At 48.7% G+C, this 22786-nt stretch overlaps 1 protein-coding gene across 2 annotated transcripts in view; it reads right to left on the reverse strand.

The window, feature by feature from the left end:
* Positions 1-3159: 3159 nt before the first annotated feature.
* The window catches only part of LOC119404591 (nuclear pore membrane glycoprotein 210), a 345697-nt gene continuing 326070 nt past the window's right edge, over positions 3160-22786 (reverse strand). For both annotated transcript variants that reach the window (XM_037671142.2, XM_049418937.1), the window contains exons 19-21: positions 20787-20896; positions 3316-3390; positions 3160-3253 (exon numbers count right to left, since the gene is read on the reverse strand). In XM_037671142.2, coding sequence (XP_037527070.1) covers positions 3245-3253; positions 3316-3390; positions 20787-20896 — 194 coding nt within the window. In that variant the 3' untranslated portion in view covers positions 3160-3244. The remainder of the gene's footprint in view (positions 3254-3315; positions 3391-20786; positions 20897-22786) is intronic.

The raw sequence follows: 22786 nt of genomic DNA on the forward strand, positions 1-22786 counted from the left end.
TTGACAGCTTCCGTCCTTTCGACAGCACACTCTCGCGATGGTACCCGTCCGCACACATCACATCGCTGAAACCGCAGCGGAGAATAATCGGTGGCATCGCTGCTCGCCCGCTGCGCCACAGTGCAGCGAAGTGTCCCGATTGTCGCTAGTCTTGCGCGTTCCAAAGTACCTACAAAACGACGCACATCTAGCAAAAGCCGCGGTAGTGTCGAATGACGTTCAGCATGCGTTTGAACGTGCCACAAGGTATATGAGGGCAAGTTGAAACGTGCCGTCGTACGCCTCGCGGCGGCTCTGTATTACTAGATGTTTCTCAGCTAGCTCGCCAGGGCGGCGCAGCTTGTACATTTTAGGCGCGCCACCTGGGCAGCGCTGGCTACCCATAACGCGGGAGGGCAGTCTCCCGTCACTCTCGTCGAAGCTTGGTCTACGCGTCGTCACTTTACGCACCAGGGGCGTAGCCAAGGGGGGGTTTCAAGCCCCCCCCCCCGAAAATTTTCAGTTGTGCTTGCGTATATATACAAGCACACATACAAACGCACGCACGAACATACATAAAGTATGGTTGAACCCCTCCCCCCACACCCGAAAAAAATGTCTGGCTATGGTCTGGCTACGCCCCTGTTACGCGCCCTCCCGTCGTTCGGCCTCTCCGTCAGCCCACCGCGGGTTAAGGGGTATTCAGACGGAGGAGAAATGCTCGGGGGGTAAAGGCGGAGCCAAGTGACGTCAACTCGCGAGGAGAAGTCTCCACAAATGCCCCCCACTCACACGGACGAGGCAAACGGAGGGGGAGACCAGTGTTACTAGACTACTCTGGTGGCTTGCACCACCCGTTTGACGAGCTGCAGACGACCATCCAGCTGCAGACTGGACACCCACTGCCGCTCTCTGCAGGAGCAAGTGCAACAATGTGGCCAAACAAGAGCCCGAAATTCCGCCATATCCCCCACCGCCGGGGGATTGTTTGTCCTTTCGGGGAAAACCTCCCCGTCTCCTCCGAGGAGGCGCGGGGGGGTCACGCCCACTCGCTAATCCGTGACGTCGCGGTCACGTGATCCGCAACCCCCCCGTCTCCCCCGAGCATTTCTCCCCCGTCTGAATACCCCTTTAAGGGCGAGACAGACGGTACGATTTTTCATGCGATTCGACGTCCGACACGGCGGAGGGGAAACCGGAATGGTGACCTTTCATAGCATCGTACAGCCACCATTCCCTCTCCCCCACCGCGGCGTCGGCCGTCGGATCGCATGGAAAATCGGACCGTCTGTCCCCCGCTTTACGCCGCGCTCCTGCCCTACAGAACAATAGTGAATGGAGAATAACCGCTAAGGTGCAGACACACGTCCGCAAGTGGTAGAAGGCCCTCTTGGCCGAAAATACCCCCTGAATGTGTCGTCCAAGCCATAACCTGGCAAGCGCCCCCTTGTTGGGCAGCACTGTCAGGCAGGCACCCTTTTTGGCAAGCCGGCTATACCGGGGGCACTCCTGTCCACTCCTGCATCGCCCAGTGTTCTCCCTGCACCTGGCTGTACCGTGCCGCCAGTCTGTTCCTGAACCTGTGGCCTGCCATTCCCTAATCTAGAAGAACTTGCTTTTGGGCGAGTTGGTGCCTTATAGTTTGCTGAACATATCGTAACTGGCGCGAAGCTAGAAACATGAAAAAAGCCGGAGGAAAGATACAGAAGAGCGCAAAAATTTGGCGCTCTTCTGTATCTTTCCTCCGGCTTTTTTCATGTTTCTAGCTTCGCGCCAGCTACGATATGTTCAGCATTCCCTGGTCCTACCAGCAGTGGCCTGCTTCCTGCCTTCTGCCCTGCAGTCACCCTCGGCAGCTGGCCCGCCCACTCAAGCTTTGGCTCGGGCCCGAGCATGGTCGCTCTGGCTTCCGTTCCTGGCTGCCGCCTGTACCTAGTTACCTGCCGTTCCTGTCAGCCCTTGTACCAGCGACTTTCGGCGGTTCGCTGCTGCACGCAACTTGCAGTCACGCCTCGTACGTTCCCGGCTGCCAACATCTCCTGAACGACGAACTTCAGGCGAGCCGCCTGCACACATGTGGTCTTCCCGTTCCTCCAGGGCTGCGAACCTTCTCCCAGCAGTGGGCTCTCCCTGGTGGTGGAACTTTTGGTGGGACGTTTGGTGTGATGTAAGGCGACCACAGACTCGTATCAACGGGAGCGTCATGTTTGCCTTTGTGCTGTGTGGCAACGTTCCTTTTGTCGTGGCCTTCAGGAAGACGACACCCCCCTTTTGGACATTGCTCCATTGGGCAGCCCCCTTGCGGCTGAGCTGACCTCGCCACTTGGCCTCAGACAGCCTCTTTCACAGGCTGGCCTCGGTCTTTAGGAGGGGGGAACGTGGGGCTACATGGCTACCGTGGCTATGCCGCCAGGCCTTTTTGCTTGGTGCGAGCCATGCGTTGGTCTTCCCCGCACATTATGCTTGTACACGTCACTGCGCTTCGCCGGCCCTCATTGGCCGCCAGTGACAACCCCCTCTCCCAGGAGCTCACTTCTGTCTGGCGCTGGCTTGCCGCGCGAGATGCTCGCACGCCTGTAACGAGGTAGCTACGCGCTGCTATTGCAGGCGGTTTCTCGTTCACACGCTTCGGTGGTTCCTCCTTTGTATGGTAACCGTAGCGCCGCAGGCAAGTGTACTCGATCGGTCTTGCGGAGTTACCCTGGCGGTCCGCAAACCCGTGATTGTCACACTGTGTTGCATCTTGGGTTAATAAACCCGTGTTTGCTGACATCCTGCCTCAAGTGCTTTTTCTGCGCCGTGTCGGAGAGTCGACGAACCCAGCTGTAGCGCCTTTGTTCGCTGCGGCAGTGGAGGTCGCATCCCTTCCCAGTCGCGTCGTAGGGTAAGCTTCGTGCAAAACCGATCTCCACAAAACAAGCCTCATTTGTGCTCTTCGTTGTCCTGGATTTTTTTCACCTGGGGTTGCATGTGAACCACACTGATCACGCTTCGTTATAGTGAGGTAAAAAATACACAGCGTGCTATGGACAAGTAGTAATAAAGTTGAATAGTTTGTCACATCGAGAATTTCACTATTTCAAGTTTGTTATCGAGGTGTATCTACTCAGACACTATTCTGCCTTCTGACAGGAATAAGGAAATGCCCTTACTGTCGCCAGACAATTCAGCTCACTGAAAGGAGAGATTCCAGGTGGGCTTTATTGCAGTCAACCAAACCTTGTTAGTAAAGCACCATTACCAATCGTTGGGGATGGCTGGCCAGCTACAGTTCCTGTGTTGAGGAGAAGGGGGTCTCTGTCAGACATGGGGTACCAGATTGAACAAACTGCTCACCTGATGATGAGCACTGTTTGTTGCTGACAGGCTCTCCACCAGCTCCAGTTGCAGTGAGCCACTCACTGTTGGTACCTGCAGACAGGCAGCATTCAACTTGGCTGTGGAAGAGGAATATCTCTGCTTCATGAAGATTTCTGAAGTTGACATTTCCTTCAAGCCATTGTTTTTAACATTTCGTTATATTGACTTTAGAATCCTCAAATTAATTTTGAGGAAAGAAATCGACGTCATTAACCAGACCACCGCGACTACCGGTGCACGTGCGTTCAAGTCACCGGAGAGGCGCTGTTTCGAACTCAATCGGTCTGAGGACGCAAAAACGAGCTCTCACTGCGTCGTCTCTTACAACGAGCATCTCGGGTGCGCGCGCGCCTGCTCGGTAGCCTTGCGCTCGTGGCCGCTGCAGTGACCAAATAATTTCAAAATTAACGTCTTCAGTGCCGGCGACACCTTTTTCGGTACCTGCTGGCCTTTTAATAAAAAGCAATTCAATCCTGCCTGCATTTTATACACTTGCTGGGCAAGAAGTCGGAATTGCCAGTCCTTGCCTAAGGGTCTCCTTGGAGGGGTCGTAACTGTTAGTGCAACGACATTATGCAACATGTTTTCAATGATTATGAAAGCTGATGTGGAGGAGAATAAGTGGACAAAGTTTAAGAAATATAAAAAATGGGTTTTTTTTTTAATTGTCGTCAGAAGTTTTCATTGTTCGGTGTTTTCTTTAACTTAGCCCGATCATATCTCTTTACTGAAAAGCTATATAAATATAGGATTCGGCAGTGTGGTAGATAAGCATGCGAAGAACGTAATGCCCAATTTTTGTCGCTCTGCTACAAGGATTTTTCGAGATAAAGACCTTCAAAGTAAAGAAAATAACGTTTCCTGGGCCAATTTTCAGGTTTTTTATAAAAACATCTACACTACACATCAAAACTAAAAATACCTGAGCAGAAGCAAAAGCATGCATATATTTAGTTAAAGAAATTTCAGCTACCTAACTTTAATATATTTTGTGCAATTCATAACGAAAGTTGGCCAAAACAGCAGAGCGGATGAGCGCTCCACTCCACCTCTTCGTCATTATTGATTTCCTGTGCTTCGAAAAAATTTTTGGCGGCAAAACAAATTGCGGATCTCTTCTTTCCACTCATCAGGCAATAATATATAAAATTTTGAAATAAATTTGAGAGGTCGACCAGCCATCGATTGTTCGATCTTACGTGGAATCACCAACCTCCTTTTCACTAAGAGCAACCGACGGATGACTTATCCACTTTTCACCTTCTCAGCCGATGAACAAGGCCTCCATAACCTCCCTCGTGTTCTGATGCTTATGGCGGAACAAACAATCTGTTTTCCCCGCCATCGGCTCGCAACCACATCCTCTGCAGTGTGAAGGCAGGGCCTTGATTTGTATATGTTTTTTGACACAAGGTGTTCCACGTGCCCTGAGAATGTTTTTTGACACACGTTGGTGTTGTTCCACGTGCATGTTAAAGAACCCCAGGTGGCCGAAATTAATCCGAAGTCCCCCACCACGGCATGCCTCTTATAATAATGTATTGGTTTCAGCACGTAAAATATTGTAGCCGCAATGAATGCATGTGAGCCACAGGCGATGTAGAGGTGCCGCTTTGGAAACGAGCTCAAAAAAGAACCAAGGTGGCAATTAAATTTTCGATGGCTTCGCGAAATCAGACGCGCTTATCACTGGGCACAAATTTCGGCATAATCATAAACATGCACAATCCCAGTGGGTACTGCTGTCGAAACAACCAATGCGATATTCGAATAAGCGAACACATTGCGTGATCAGGCATCGATATTATCCGAAATGAAACACGCCGCTGCAAGAAACATGCATGGTCTAAGTGGGCATGAAGCATTTTCTTGCGCATCATTATGCTGTCAAAGGGAGCTCTAAAAAAATCCAAGGCGGTATTAAACTTGTGGGAATCGCCGCCGATAAACCCCCTCGCCCCCAATGGCTACAGCACGAGGCAAGATCCAACGGCTGTGCGCATGCGCCACGCGTCAGGAGGAACATATAAGAAGCGACCGTGGACAGTCAAGAGGGGGTGGCCGACAGACTGTCGCGGGGAGTGCTCATGTACGCGGCGTGCGCCCCGCCGGGGCCAAGGTTAGGGGCCGGAAGTTTTGCTGTTGTTTTGCCTAACCGCTGAAGTTTCGTTTAACTAATAAATGTTGTTCTAGTTGCCCAACAGTCTCCGACGGCGTTCTTTGGGGCGGACGACCACGAACCCCACAAACTTAAGATACAACTTTGTTATCATCCGATGCAAACCTCGGCAAAAGTGAAAGTCTCACGAAACTGAACACTGAGCATTGCACTGCTGCCAGTGACTCAAGAGGGCAGATGTAAATTCGTGCTCTTCACACTGAGCTCACAATAAATTGAAAGCCGCATGACAAATTTGGCATCCAAGCAATCAAAAGTCATCAACTGAAAACGCACACGAAAGCGTGGTGGTTGTTTGCTGACAGCTCCGAGCAGACACGACTGCCGCAACGAAGGTGCGTTTTACCGGTAACATAACTGCAAAACTCGCGCAGTCACCTCCCTATTCATGTCATGGAAATGTGGCCCTTGCACAAACAGCATCGTCCTTGACGACCTGCTCGGTCCCGCAAAGGTGGTCGATAAACTGCTCTCCTCTGGTGAGATTCACATCGTGAAAATGTTTTTTCCATCTCCGATCTCTTTTTAAACCTTTAGAGCAAGTGACACGTGAGGCTGCACGTGCACGGCGAGCAGACAACAGCACGTGCAGGGCGCGTGAACATACTGAGAGAGCACAGTCAAAAGGCAGGTGCGGGGAGAGCAGCGACCGGTTTTTGCAAGAAAGGCGGCGAAACGCGTGCGACGCAGCGCCCCCTGGCCGAGCATGGGAGGGGCCTCCCTTGCAAAAACCGGTCGCTGCTCTCCTCGCACCTGCCTTTTAACTGTGCTCTCTCAGTATGTTCACGCGCCCTGCACGTGCTGTTGTCTGCTCGCCGTGCACGTGCAGCCCCACATGTCACTTGCTCTAAAGGTTTAAAAAGATATCGGAGATGGAAAAAACATTTTCACGGTGTGAATCTCACCAGAGAAGGACGGTTACAGTGGACGGTTGATCGACCATCTTTTCGGGACTGAGCAGGTCGTCAAGGACGATGCTGTTTGTGCGAGCGCTACGTGCGTGCCGATGCTGAACGGGCACATTTCTTTGACATGAATAGGGAGGTGACTGCACGAGTTCTGTAATAGACCCTTTTCATAAATACGCCACCTGACGGTGGGCTTTTCGTCAGTTTCGCTTCGCAAAGGAGCGTGGGATAGCCAGCGCCATCGTGAGGGCATGGAAAGCGAGCCGTCAAATGCGTGAGTGCTGTGATGTTTGTGTTGGCGGCTAGTTCTCCGTGTCATCCGCTGAAATCTCACCGTTTGCGTGCTTGAACGAGCTCTTAGTACTCTCCGTTGGTCTTTCTGAGGTGCTTCCACTGCACAATGAGCAACATTTTGCACCCTTCAACGGGTTGGACGAGCAGTTTGTCTCGACTGCCGCGGTTGCGGGACCGTGACCACAGCCAACTCGCGTGCGCGCCCGGACCGGGAAAAAATGGCTCGCCGAAGCTACAAACTACAAACTTCTCATCGAACGAAAGGAAGGACGTCACTGTCGCGGAACTATGCGACCGCAACCGGTGAAAATCCTGTCTGCCGCAAGCCACACCACGCAACTGTCTTCGGGATACCACGCGTTGGGTATATTTGTATGCAGTGGCGTAGCCAGGAGGGGGGGGGGGTCACACCGGGCCCGTGCCCCCCCCCCCCAAATTCAGATCAAGGTGGTGCCCCCGCCCGAAAAAAATTTCTGCCTACGCCCCTGTTTGCCTGTACTGAAAAATGTTCACACGTGCCTTAGGATATGCGAGTAGTGTCGCTACTAAGTGAACGGTACGCAACTTCATTTTTATTTTTCTCGCTGGCCTTACGAACCCTCGCAGTATTTCTGCACAAACAATCTATCGCAATTAACCGCATGCAGGCACTCGGGAGAAGAATATTCACTCGTAAAAGCAAGGCTACACATGGCGCTGTGAAATAAGCACGTCTGTTTCTGTAGCGCGTTTACAAAACGGCGCCCTTCCTCGCGTTCGTTTGGCATCACGTACGGAGAGAGAGCACGTGCGTTTGTTCAAGTTTTATCGCGTACCTTATTGCTGTTCTCGTCGCGATATCCTCGATGGTGGCAAATGGGAACGCAGCACGTGTGCAGCATTGCAGCACGCCGTCTCTACGAAAAACGTTGATGACAGTTCACGATTCGGCAGTGCTGAAATGTCACGCACTGGCACGTTGCCGAAGCCTGCGTCGTCTGCTACGGTGCCCTCACAATGGCGGCAGACTGTAGTTTGCGTGCGTGGCGCTAGGGGCGCCCTTTTTCGAAAAGGGTTGATGACAGTTCACAAATATAGCCGCAAGAGTCGAGGAAAAAGTAGACGAACTACCAGGCAAAGACTGGAAGTATAGTGAGCTGCTACATGTAATCACGAAAGAAATGGAAATAGAGAAGAAAACCATTTGTTGGAAAGGAAAGAAAAAGCCAAAAAGTTGGTGGAACAAAGAAATCCGGGAAGCGATCGAGATGCGACGTCAGGCATCACGGGAGCACAGACAGGCAAAAAAGGAGAAGCGGCCACAGGACGAAGTCAACCAAATATGGGAAATATATTTAGAGCAAAAATCCATTGTGCAGAAATTAGTCGAGGCAAAAATTGAAGGTGAAAGTGAACGCTGGATGACAGAGATTCGCGAAAAGAAGAAGGCCGCGCCTAGGATTTTTTGGAGCCACCTAAAAGCGCTGGGTAGGAAGTCTGTCACAATGCAACAACATATGGTAGATGAAGGAGGAAATAAATTGGAAGGATATGAAGCGCTAGGTTACATCCGAAAGATAACAGCCGATTCGTTTAAAAAGGTCCCCCAGGGGATTCCCCCGGTGAGTAAAAGTACGCAAAGGAGTGCAACCGAAGAAGATGTAGTACTAGAGAATTTCAATTGGAAGAAGGCCGAAGGAAAAATTCCTAAGCGCACTACTCCGGGCTTAGATGGGGTTCCCGTCAGCCTCATTAACGAACTCGGACATAACACTAAAGAAGCACTGCTGAAAGCCGTAGAAAAGTGCTTACAGGAGAGGGAAATACCAGACAGTTGGAGAAAAAGTAGAATGAACTTAATCTATAAAGGCAAGGGAGAAAAGGATAACATTCGCTCGTATAGACCGCTAACAATTACATCGGTGCTATACAGGTTGGCGATGCAGGCAGTAAAATTAAAAATAGAAGCGTGGGTAGAACAAAATGATATTTTGGGAGAACTTCAGAATGGATTTCGAATCGACAGGCGGTTAGACGATAATCTGTTTGTTCTTACCCAGTGTATAGAAATATCTAAAATAGAAAACAGGCCCTTATACGTAGCTTATCTAGATATCACCGGGGCGTATGACAACGTTAATCAGGAAATTTTGTGGGATATATTGAAGGAAGTGGGCATAGGTGACGACTGTGTACAGCTTTTGAGGGAAATATACCGAGGAAATACAGTTTGTATAGAATGGGAAGGAATAAGTAGCAAGGACAGCGTTGAAATTAGCAAGGGGCTGAGACAGGGATGCCCTTTGTCCCCGCTGTTATTCATGCTGTACATGGCGAGGATGGAAAAAGCGCTAGAAGGTAGCAACATTGGATTTAATTTGTCACACAAACAGGTCGGAGCGATGGTTGAGCAGAAGCTTCCAGGTCTATTTTATGCTGATGATATTGTCTTATTTGCGGACAGTCAAGATGATATACAGCGACTGGCAGATATATGCGTAAGGGAGTGTGAGGCTCTAGGACTAGGATTTAGTGCAACAAAATGTGGATTGATGGTATTCAATGATCACGGAGACCATACGGTATTAATACAGGGCCAAAAAATACCGAGGGTAAGCGAGTACAAGTACCTCGGAGTATGGGTAAATGAGGGGGATAGATATATGGAGGTACAAGAGAAAGCATCGGTAGCAAAGGGAAAGAGGAATGCTGCAATTATGAAGCACAGAGCTTTATGGGGATACAATAGGTACGAGGTGCTTCGAGGGCTGTGGAAGGGTGTGATGGTTCCGGGGCTTACATTTGGGAACTCAGTGGTGTGCATGAAGTCAGAGGTGCAGAGAGATGGACCGGATGGATCAGAGAGGCAGAGAGATGGACCGTGAATTTATATTTTTTGGTATAATAACATAGATTTAATCAATGTAGATAAGGTATTTGGCCAACATGAAACAAGGAAGCTTTTTTTTTTTTTTTTTTTTCTTCGAGCCTGGTGGCAGACATGTCACCGCCCCGTTTTAAAGGGGACGCTCATAGCATCCATCCATCCATCCGGTTTATTACGTTACCGGTAAAACGCACATTCGTTGCGGCAGTCGTGTCTACTAGGAGCTGTCAGCAAGCATCCAGCACGCTTTCGCCTGCGTTTTTTACTGACAACTTTTCGATTGCTTGGATGCCAAGTTTGTCGTGCGACTTTAAATTTATTATGAGCTCAGTGTGAAGAGCATAAATTTACATCTGCCCTGTTGAGTCACTGGCTGCATCACAATGCGCAGTGTTCAGTTTCATGGGAGTTTCACTTTTTGCGAGGTTTTCATCGAATGATAACGTCGGATCGCAAGTTTAATGTCACCTTGGATTTTTTTAGAGCTCCCTTTGACAGCATAACGATACGCGCAAAAAAAAAAAAAAAAAAAATTCATGCCCACTTCGACCATGCATGTTTCTTGAAGAGGCGTGTTTCATTTCGAATAATATCGACGCCTGATCACGCACCGTGTTCGCTTATTCGAATGTCGCTTTGGTTGTTTCGACAGCTCGCTTGGTCAGCATCATACTACACAGGGGCGTAGCCAAGGGGGGGTTCAAACCCTCCCCGAAAATTTTGAATTTTGCTTGCGTATATGTACACGCACACATACAAACGCACGCACGAACATACATAAATTATGGTTGGACCCCCCCCCCCCCCCGAAAAAAATTTCTGGCTACGCACGGGCCGGATTTTACGGCCCGGGCCCGCTTTATGTAGAGTTACTGTATATGCTATTTTTAGGTAGCAGAGTTGCGCATCTGTTTTCCAACGCCGCTAGCAACCATGCATTGCGGAGAAGCTGACGCTTGGGCCAATTTTTGTATTTCTTGACGCCGCCGCTGCAGCTCACTCAATTAACACTAGTTATCGACAGCCAATGTTTATCGCCGCCCTTCGACACGCCAGACATGTTTATCGGCGATGCGGTAGGCATGTCGCCTGCAAAAATGGAGTGCAACTTCACCGCATAGCCGTGGTTGCTTGCCGGACCTATGCGCTACTCTGCTACCTAAAGGTAGCATATACAGTGACTCTAGCTTTATGAAGCCCGAGCCCAGCCCGGGCCCGTGGTTCCAAGCGCGGGCCCGGCCCTGGCCCGGGCGTACATGACCGAACCCAGCCCGGCCCGGGCCCGGGCGTACTTGACCGTACCCAGCCCGAGCCCGGCCCGGGCCCGTCGTTCATTACTAAACTAATCCAGGGCGCGCTTGTTCATGACCGGGTCCGACCCGGGCCCGCTAGAGCATATTAGTTGTTGATGATGATTATTAATGATGCCGTGCTCTTTGTAGCGGGCGATCGGACGGAAAATTCGGTGTGTACATGCATCGAAATGTTGCTTTGCCCGCGGTGGTAGCTCAGTGGTTAAGCTGCTTCGCTGTTAAGTCCTAGGACACGGGTGCGATTCCCGCGGCGACGGCGGCCGCAATTTGATGGGGGCGAAATGCAAGAACACCCGTGTATACATTTACCTTTAGGTGCACGTTATAGAACTCGAGGTGGTCGAAATTGATCCGGTGCCACTACGGCGTGCCTCGTAATCATATCGTGGTTTTGGCACGTAATACCAAGGAACATAAATGAAATGTACCGTATGTGTCAACCTCGAATAAAAGACCGAAATGTTTATTCCTCCCATGGGAACAACAGTGATCTGGCCCATTGTTAGTGCTGTTAATATATATATATATATATATACACACACGTAATCTGGCGTGGTTTTTATAAGGAAACCCACCACGATGTACTTGTTACTTTCACAAAGCCTGGTCCCGCAGACGAAACGTTAGTGAAAATATACAGTGCCAATCTATATCTATGATGGTGAAAAAAATAGCACTTCAACTGCTTTTCTATTTTTATTGCTAAGCTTTACTAAGAGCCAACTCTTTGCACGTGTCACTTCAGCTTGGCGCAGTATACCTTACACCATGCAATGCATAACGTTCGCGTGTGCTCGAAGGCCCGACTTACGCCTTTTAATGAGCGGGTCCGAGTCCGGCCCGGCCCGCAGCCTCAAGCCCGGGCCCGGCCCAGGCCCGCACTTTCAAGCCCGAGCCCAGGCCGGGCCCGTGCAGTGCTCTATACTATACAATACCCACTTGGATCGCGCATGTTTATGATTATGCCGATATTTGTGCCCGATGATAAGCGCATCTGAATTCGCGAAGCCATCGAAAATTTAATTGCCGCCTTGGTTCTTGCTTCAGCTCGTTTACAAAGCGGCAGCTGTATATTGCCCACGGCTCACGCGCATGCAAGGCTTTATATTACGTGCCGCACGCATGACATTATTACGAGGCACGCCGTGGTGGGGGTCTTTGGATTAATTTCGGTCACCTGGGGTTCTTTAACGTGTACGTAAATCTAAGTACGCCGGTGTTCCTGCATTTCGCTCCCATCGAAATGCAGCTGCCGTATGCGTGAATCGAACCAATGACCACGATCTTAGCAGCGCAACATTTCAGCCTGCTAAGCAATCACGGCGTGTCGCATGCAAGGCCAATATAAACGCTCAGTGCAAACATGCAGCTTAATTATGTTTACAGGCAGCCGCGACGGGAAATGTACCGCAATCAGCTGAACTAAACACTTAGTACTCACGGTACGTTATTTAACCTGTGGTGTAATAAACCCACATGCTCCGCTGCTGTCACATTACAAATGGTTGGCTCGGAAAGCCAGCGCGCAACCTCGAAACGCACAGCGGCTGTGTATTTGATGTAGCTTCGGTTCACAAATGCAGTTCCTTTTCAAATGAGCACGATCATCGCGTTTCTCTACGTTAATAGTTCGTAATACTGTGTACGACAAAAATTGCTTCAAGGTGACAAGACCGCGAAAGCATCGCGGCGAACTGCCATAATCCACTCTTGACGCCTCTGCTCCTCGCACTGCTTGCATTGGAAACGGTAGAACTTGACGGGCAGTTTTCGGCTCTTCGTCATTTTTAAACTTTTGTGACAGTTCACAATGCAGCAGGACTGCATGCCTGCTTTCGAGTGCGACGAAGGAACGGCACCCATAGCGTGAAAAATGCGAGATAAAAGCCCCGGGGAGCACATTCTCCGCGCGTGCAATGGGAAAACCAAGCAAGAGTGACCCGTCCGAGCTACCGGAGCTTTCCCCTCTCTCCGCTGGGGCGGCGGACGGCGCTGCGCAAACTTGAGCGTTGGAGGCCTATGGAAGCGCAGTGGAGTGCTTTGATGTGCGTTTATCAAATAGCGTGAAGCCCTGTACAATGAACTAATGCAGCCGTGTATCAATCAAAGAACGCTTGGAAGCGCTTGAGTAGCGGTATATAAGCATGCGTCTATTTCACATTTGGCGTGCTTCACCTGCTTTTATTTTTCCTTGGAAAAGACAACCAGACACATTACAGCCCAAAAATAAATGCTTGATTCTGAGGTTATTTGAGGTACCCTATAAGTTTAGGTCAATATTTTACCGATTCGAGCAAGAATAAGAAAGCTGGCTAATTAAAGTTGATTAGTTCATTAGTGCTTACTACTTAAAAAGTACAGGCTGTATGTACACACGACACCACTAATATAGAGCAGGTAGAACTTCTTAGAGTGCATGCTTTTAAAAAAAAATCTCGGGCTGAGTAAACTCGGACACCCGCTATAAGCGCCTACATTCGCTTCAACGTCTTTCACAGCATGAGCAGTCGATCTCCGGAGCTTGAACTTGAAAAAAGAGAAAATGCACAAATATAAGCTCTGGAACACGTTTTATCGCTTGTAATGGTTCATCTACGCTTTCCTTACACGCATGTGACAAGCTGGAAAGACCCCGAAGCACTGCCCGCAACATATTGCGCCATCTGTCGCAGAACGTGTGACACCATAGTATTAGGTTATCTACGCCGTAACCTATCATCAGCATCCCCTGCAGTCAAACTACTTGCATATAAAACGTTGATTCGATCCAAACTAGAATATGCCTCTGCTATTTATGACAATCACCAAGTTAATGTAAACAATTCCCTTGAATCGGTCCAGAACCGCGCTGCCAGGTTCATTCTTTCCAATTATTCCTACAGGTCAAGTGTATCCGCTCTAAAATCCCAGCTCTGCCTCCCCTCATTTTCTTCTCGTCGCCTCCAGGAAACCAAATCATCATTCCTGCACATCGTTCCTCTCGCCATTCGCACCGAAATGCTGTGTATCTACCACGTGCACATACGACCACCTACCAACGTTCATTCCTCCTGCATACTGCCGGAGAATGGAATGCCCTTCCATCCGATATCGCCCTCATCACCGACATTGCTCAATTCAAAGCTGCCATTGAAGACCATCTTTGAAGTCATGAAACCTAACCTGACCCGCCAGTTTTTTCGTTCGCCCACCCCTCATGTAATGTCCCATGTGGGACCTTTGAGGTATTATGAATAAATGAATAAATCGTCTACTGCGTTTGGAGGCCAGTGCACACACCTCTCTTATTCTTCCACCATGCGAAGGGTGCTATTCTGGACGTTGTCAAATTCCAGCATGTTGTAAATTCCCCTCTGGGAGAAAAGTGTGGAGGAAATGACGTCTTATCGGTAGGGGTGTGCGAATATCAAATTTTTCGAATACAAATCGAATACGAATATCCACCTTCGACTATCGAATCGAATATCAAAGGAACAATGCCTCCACAGTAACAATATTTTATTTAACATGTAGCTATTTGAAAAAAAAAACATTAACAGCCTGACTGGCAACATAACATACACTGCTATCTCCAGAACACAATGTCCAGGCTAGCACAATGCACATCACAACACAAGCAAATATCACGGCACAATGAAAGTAATGACTAGATGTTATCATGAAGAAATATGAGTTGCTCCACATGATCAGGCAGCAGGCGCTCCCTTCTAACAGAGACAACCCTCCCCCCCTGCCACTGAAAAGGCACGCTCGCTTGGAACAGAAGTGGCTGGTATAGGGAGGTACATGGGGCAAAGCTTTGCCAGACTGGGGTATCTGAAGGTGCCTACAGTCCGCCACCAGTCACATAGGTCACTGTCTTTCTTAAGAAGTGGTCCCGCATAGTGAACAAGTGGTAGTGCGGCACGTTACGGCCGCATAATATTGAAAATGTTTGGTTACATGATCGCCAACAGCGCTGCACGTTGGAGATGCACCAGCAATAAATCATACGTATTGGGGCGCTCGTCGCAGGCAGATATCGTGCCTCCGTGTACTTATGATGTTTATCGCTGCTCTCGGCAACGTTTTTAGCTATACGAACGCAGCAGAAATGTGGAAGACGAGTTATTTTATGCATGATAATCGAATCGCATATTCGAATTTTTTGAATATTCGAAACTTCTCCAATACACGATTTTCGAATCGAATACGAATATTTCCAATGTAATATTCGACGAATATTCGAAAGTTTCGAATATTCGCACACCTCTACTTATCGGCCATATGCACTGGGCACAATGGCCGCATTGCTGTGGTTGCGTGGCACGACATGTTGGGTAGCGGCGGCGGCCCCCCCATGTGAACTTCCGTAGGTCTCATACTAAACCGTGGTGGACTGGAGATGTTTGACAGCATCTATTATTTGTGCCGCATTGTTAGCTCCATAGTGTTCTCCTGACTGTTGTTGTAGCCATGGGGTCTAAACAAAAGTGCATGGGATGAGTGCTTATCTACGTACCATGCCGTGGATGAAGCATTTGCAGTGCTTACTGTAATTGTGCTAAGATGCCATCACAGAACGAAGCCACTGTGCTACAGAAAAGAGACATTTTTCGAAAGCCACTTGAAGATTTTGACGGCCGTTGTGGCCGCCTACTTTCAGGGCTGTGTGTGGTTGGCAGAGAGCTTAGGCGACGGCTGAAGGGGCTACCAAGCAATTCAGAGAGGATCGAGAGGGGACAATCGAGCAGTGGCGTAAATCCAGAATCACAAGGGGGGAAGAACATCAGACCATGGTGGCCATTTTGTTTTTATACATATGGGCTTTATTTTTATTTACATAAGAATTAATTCATGCTTTGGAATAAAATTTAAAAAACAAGCAAGGGGTGCCAGCTCGAGCAATTGCATTGTTCTATTCAGTCTTCTTTGAACCTGTCGAGCGGCTTTAGCAATCTTTATAGTCTCACACAGCTGAGGGGTATTGAACACAGGTACACACTAAAAGATAATCAGCCTTTAAAAAAAAGCTGAATGCGCCATACTTAACTGTCAAGTAGTTCAAATATATGATGTTGTGAAGCTAAATCTGAAGGGGAACACTTGAAAGGGGTGTCCCCTATAGCCTGAACACAAGGGGGGGTCAGGACCCCCCTGACCCCCCTATGATTCATGCCAATGCGATGAGTAATTCGGGGAAGGCGCGGAGGGGACAAGTGAGAAAAGTGGAGAAGGCGCGGAGGGGAGAAATTAGGTACTGCAGAGAAGCCACTAGCGCTGCGCGGCGGCAGTCTGCCACTTAGCACTTCACAAGTACACAAGAGGGGCCTTTTTACACCTGAATGAGAGTTTTTGGCTGCAGAATGTACCATATGACCGCAGTTTGCCGCAGTGCTGAACGTCGCTGCCGAATTATCATATTTTCCGGGAATGTATTACCCAGAACGTCTAAACGAATAGCACTAGTGGCTTATTTTTAGTTTTCGCGATTGCGAGCATAGGAGCAGCGATCTCATACTAAGCAGGAACATATCAACGAGATTCTACTGTAGTTGGCATTTGTGTTGTCTTGATCTGTTTTCTTGGGTCCATGTTCACGCAACTGCCTTCTTTTATCGGAAGCTAACTGTTGGCGGCGGCACTTCAGTACTGCTTTGGTGGCAGAACCTCTGGATTCTGGCATTGGTATTATCAAGCCTCTACTCAGGCATTTTGCAGCAGCAGCAGATGAAGCACTTCCACTCGTTGTGCTGCTCATTGTTTAGGGAGACAATTTTGTATTATGAGTACCATGGCTCACAATGTGTTGTGTGGCATACTGCATTGATGCAGGGGCACATTTCCCAGCCGTCGCTGTGAAAAGGCCTTTGCTTTCTAGGTGCTACCTCCCCCTTCTTTTGTTTTCTTGCTTTCTACACTGCCACTGTCAGTCATCTTCTGCAGCTGCACTCCGCATTTGCTATTTTTTATCTTCCCTCAACAGATACGCTGCTGTCATCCTAAGACACACAAACGGGTATTTTTAGGAGCTACACTCTAGCATCAGAAAGAAAAAACGTCACTCGGGGTGCATCACCTCCAAACAAACTTGACACTCAGTGATGCTACCGAGGACTTCTGATTTGGAGCAATTTTTGGAGCAGCAAGATTTTTGTTTTGGAGCACTTTGGAGCAGCAGAAATTTCCATCTTGGAGCACATTGGAGCCGGTAATTTTGAATATGGGAGCACTCTGGAGTAGCTAATTTCACATCTTGGAGTACACTGGAGAAGCAAGTTGCACTTAAATTCAAGCACCTCAATAATTATTATGGGGCTCTTAGGAGCTAGAAATATTTCAATTCATGGCAAATCTCATTGAGAAATTTCAGGAGCGCTCCCTATTTCACTCTATATTGCAAAGATAAAGGCATCATGCAGTTGAGTGTTCTTGACTAACTTCTTCAGCTATTATTTTTGACACTAGCAAATAAACAGAATATTATTGGGTCAATAAACTTGTACTTGATGAAATCACACTATAAATACGTCTATGTGGTTATCAGCAGACTTCGTAGACAAACGACGCGACGTACAATAGCGCCTCAATGCTAAAGAGTCACGCTGTCCCTAATGCCTTCCCCTAAGACAACAAGGCGAAAGCCAGGTTCTTTTCTTCTCGATCAATTGTACTTCTTGGCGCAACGTGACGCCACTTAGCTAGCCTCAAAAAGCCAACCTCCTCTCTTTCTGAGGCCTTTCTGAGCTGTAGCAAGGGCATTCTCGCAGAGCTTCCAGACTATTCTTTGTGCATGCGGCGGGGTGCCTGGAAGATGGAGATCCTCTTCTAGTCGAGCTTCCGCGAAAGTGTCTGAAAATGCGTTGAACGGAGGGGACTACATGATTTAAGAAACTTCATTTTCATTTTACAGCAAAGTTTTATATGGCCAGGACATTCCATTTGTACGTTGAAAACACCCTAGCGCCCTTTAAGGAGCAGTGCAAAAAAAGAAAAAAAAATCGGAGGGCCCCTTAAGCATTCACCTAGGACGACTCGAAGGCGAAAGCCATATTTTTTTTGCTCACTTGATGAATTGACCCAATACCCCCCCCCCCCCTTCCCCGTCGAAAGCTTTCTGCACCTAACATGTTTTTTTGCACCGCCTCCAGGATTGGAGGCATTGCAAGCTTTCTGTACCTCGACTGGTTTTGCATTGCCTCCATTATCGGCGCACCGATCACAAAGGCAGTGCAAAGCGACGATATCATGTGACGACGTCATCACGTGACGTCACAGTGTATGTCATGATGACGTCACAAATTTTGGCGATTCAAGATGGCTGAAGCAGATTTGAAATGAGCCGGCCGTCTTCGTCGCACGGAGGGTGTACTCGATAAAATCAGCCTGCGTGTGAGGTCTGCCATCGAATTGCTCATCAAACAGAGAGGAAACATCCCCCCTGTCTTTCGTAAGGAGCAAGAACTGATGCAGGTGGGGGGGGGGGGGGGGACTGCGACGCTCGAAGGGCGCTGTCGCTGGCGCGCGCGGTATCTTCGACGCATCAGGAGACGGCTCGTAAACTTGCTGCATTTTCAACGCTTACTTCGCGTTAAGAGAATTCTGACAGCAAGAAAAGTGCTTCGGTCTCTAGAGGGGCTATATTCCCTAAAACCAGCGTTTTGTTGAGTTCCACGAGATCGGATCCAAAAGTGTTAGCGGCTAGCCTTACTTCGTATTCTTCTTGGTATTTCTTGGTATCGCATTCACTCCTTTGCAAACTGATTTCTTTTTTTAAAACCGCACGCGAGAGGCAGACAAGTAACACGGCGTAGCCGCTTCACAGTGGGCCTTCCAACGCCAGGGCCGTCAGCGACGAGCCCGCTACTGACAGCTGCGCATATTAAAACCGAATTGCGGCTGCTCCGATTAGGAGGCACACTTTTATTAATGAGATGGCATTTCAAAAAAAGCAAGCAAAAAAAATTTTGAATTGGGACGACATAGCACTCATGAGCTCGAAAGGGCAAAACTTTTAGGTGGGTGTTTACCGCAAGAGCGATGTGCATATTGTTCCATATATCTATTGCAAGCATTCCCAGATTTCATTCTGCGATGTCCAGAAACAGAATGGAGACATTTTAGCAGCACGCGTGTAGTTATTACTGAACAATGCTTTAATAATTAGGTGCTGTGCGACGCTTGACGCAAGCTACCAGCAGCGTTTCTGAAACACGACACTTGCCGATGAATCGCTGCCACACTTTCTCGCTACCGATCGGCCTAGAAGTAACGAGCCTCTGCAGAGAACGCGTCTTGCTGTCAAGCCGACTTGCACAAAGAAGATGCGTCGGCACCCTACATGGCAGCATAAGTGTACGCAGGGTACCCCTACAGGGAGGGGGGGGGGGGAAGGTTCATGGCGGCGCCCCCCCCCCTTCTCAATTAAGTCAATGTATGGGGAAGACTTTGCGCCCCCGTCTTCTTAGGTGACTAGGAAGGGGCGGCTGCCTCTTGCCCTGCTCGAACGTGTAGATCAGAGCCAACATTATCTTTAGAGACCAAATTCATCGCGACAGGAATTAGTTATCTTGAGAAATTGTGCATACCAATCATGATACAGTAGAACCCCGCTGATACGTTTTTGAAGGGACCGTAGGAAATAAACGTAAGAGACGGGAAACGTAAGAGCCGAAAAACAGGAGAAACGGCAAAATATTTAGTGGTACAGAATTTTATTTCAATTCTTACGAGCAGCACGAAAATTAACGCGCTCAGCCGCGATCTAGTCGATGGATAGAAACGCGGAGCTTAGAACGGCCTCATCCACAGAAATGTAATCAACGTATGTGATTTTTTTGACACCAACAGCTGTAGGCATGAAAGAACTAAGCACACGCAATCACGACCGGCGCGGCGAGTCCGACCGCGAACCGCACGCACGACCATGCGAGCTCCAACCAGCTCGAACTCCTCCCGTTCCCCGACAAATAACGATGATGATGAGTCTATGCCAATGCGATGGCAGAAGTGAATGCCAATCTCGAAGGCCTTGCTTTCGCAAGCAATTACGTCATACACGCCATGTTTGTGCAATACAAACCTCAAAGGCTATGCTTTTGTCAATAGTAAATGCCAATCTCGAAGGCCTTGCTTTCGCGAGCAGTTACGTCATAGACGCCATCTTTGCAATTTGAATCTCGAAGGCCATGCTTTTGTGTGCATCAATTGAAGGATCTTGTTGCTTGCGCCTCTCATGCGGCTAATATTACGGTCAAACCAGGCCAAGCTGCGTGAAAATGCACCATGGCCGCTCTCTTCGGTAGTCACTCGGTCGGCTCCGAGCGCACTTCGCGACGTATCATACGGGAACGGTACGACAGTTACGACGTAACAGTGGGGTTCCCAATACATTGTATCCTATGGGAGCTATGCCGGGACCGGCGGAAAACGACGTAACAGCCGGGAAAACGCAGCAGTGAGGAACGTAACAGCGGGGTTCTACTGTACTAAAAAATTTGGTGTCTTGTTTGAATCCGTGAGTACTGTACATCTGCCGACAGACTGCACAGCTTGCAAGTGTGAACCTCGGTTTTATGAGACTACAATTCTAGGCAAGAAAAGAAAGCACAGCAGACAAACCTTTGGAAGCCCTCTATGTTATCAGTGAGAGTCCGGTATGGCTTTCTAAATGTTGTCATTTATGCCTTTTCTTTGCAGTGACCAACTCATGCATACACATGCAACTTTAGTGCACATTTTTTCTAGCCTTCCAGGGGCCTAATAAAGCAAATTAGTGTAGTGCCCATAGTGTCTGGGGCCGTGTTCCTTGTGTTGATTTTATTTGCTCTAAAATGGATTGGTCGAGAACATCACCAAGGAGAGGAATGAGAGGATAATGAGAGGAGTTTGGATTTGAAAAGGTGCACCTGTTGCTTGGGCAAGGCTGCCTGGCGAAGCACATGGGCACTGAATCCACGGACCTTGGCTGTCACTGTCAGTGTACCCGCCTTCCCATGGGGCCGCAACACCTGGAAGTCTATGCCAAATGAACATACAATAACTATGTTGTTCACCGTACAATAACAACAAGCTCACATTGACACCCTGATATGTTAGGGCCAGTTGAATGCAATGAGCCTATGTCATTATCAGGAAAAATTGGCCGCGTATCTGCGTGCTTCACTGCAAATGTCGCTGAAAGACGATAGAGGAGGCGCTGCGCGAGATAGGGACGCCATCTGGCAGTACGTCGGGAAACATGAGCTTGTGCAGAAAGCTTTCGTCGGCAGAGGGCTTTTTCGTGCATAGCGTCGCATTTTCAGCGCAGCCACATATTCAGTGCAGCCTAAGAAACACTAGGGTCTTTAGAATTATGTTTCTATGTATTTTCTAGTAAAGGAACACACTACCTAATACTTACGTATTGATGTTGCCACTCAGATATGCGCAATATTTTTGATCGACAATGTTCACAAGTATGAACTCAGCTACCAGTTCAAGGTGGCTGGGCGTTCAGCAAGTGCTGAAACTTTGGCCGGGTGGCTGAATCGTGTGACAGAGAGACAGACCAAAATTTCTGCATTTAAGTTCCCCAAAAAAAGACTATTGTCTTTAATAACTTCATTTCAACCTATATAAAGTTGATGAGGGCGGTGAGAATAAGTGTGACTATCTACTTGATTATGTTCTCATCCCCTCACGTATAGGATGAAGGGCAACATGACGCAATAAGTGATCACAGTAGGTGCTGAGAATCAGCACCTATTCCGTAAAAACAGGAATATAGGTCGAATTTTTTTTTTCAAGAAACAGCCCTAAAAGTCGACCTCCGTCTTATATCAGTAAAGTTGACAGTTGGGCGAGTTGGTGATAGTTCATGTTAACGTGTGAAGCAGTGCACGGAGACAAGGCACAAAAGGCCCCGTCGTTTCGTTCTTTTGTGCCTTGCCTCCGTGCGCTGCTTCACACGTTAACATGAACCTGTCTTGTATACCGGTCATTGGCAGAAAAACTTTGCAAGTCTGGCCGCGATAGGCAACTGGTGTCAACCGCCTCCATCGCCATTGCAATCATTGGCGTCTCTTTGTTTTCTACTAGCTTTGTGCCGTGGGCGGCCTCATTTTGCGCTTTTGTAGTTGTCTTGTGAATCTATTTGTGCTCCGAGGTGCTGTTTTTCTTGTTCTCGAACGGTGGCCGACGACAGTTCACTGCGAGTTCGCAAAGGCACGAAGAAACCTGGTCTGAACTGTGTGAAAGGTGTGCTGGGATGCTAGCGCACGTGAACGCGAGCGGGAGCCGTGAGTCACAAACAATAACTGAAAGTTTATCTTTGCACGGGTGTTCTTGCTGCTCCAATCTCACCTATCCCCCTTTCTTTGTTGCTTCCTGCGATGCTGGCAGCTGTGGTTACAGCGGCACGTATGGCTATGATCAGGGGGCAGATAAAGAGCACTACAGAAGCATTCGCTACTGGCAGACGCTGAAGGATCACATCACGACCCGCAGTGATCAGAAGAAAACTTCGTTTCGGTGCCAGACTGCAGCGTATCTATTACAGAGATGCAGATCAAGGTTGCACAGCTTATCCGAGAGCCACGCTCGCGTTGTGATAGCTACTGGGGACCTCAGAGTGCATACAAATTAATGCTGTCAAGACGGTTGTGATAATTTACGAAGATAATGCTTGAGCCAGGCCCGTAGCCAGGGGGGGGGAGGCTAGGGGCCTGCCCGCATCTTTCGATGCGCTCAGAGTTCCGATCGCATTGCTCGACGGCCAATTAATCTATTAAGTAGGTGACCGTTACTGCGTACGGTTGTATATATCTAAGATGGACGGCAGGAGAATTGAGGCACGTTACATAACAGTGCATGCTACGTCCGCAAGATGCTTGATCGCTGCTGCTGGGTGACACTCCAAGGTCTGAGC

Source organism: Rhipicephalus sanguineus, chromosome 9 (genome assembly GCF_013339695.2).
Source record: "Rhipicephalus sanguineus isolate Rsan-2018 chromosome 9, BIME_Rsan_1.4, whole genome shotgun sequence".
NCBI lineage: Eukaryota > Metazoa > Arthropoda > Arachnida > Ixodida > Ixodidae > Rhipicephalus > Rhipicephalus sanguineus.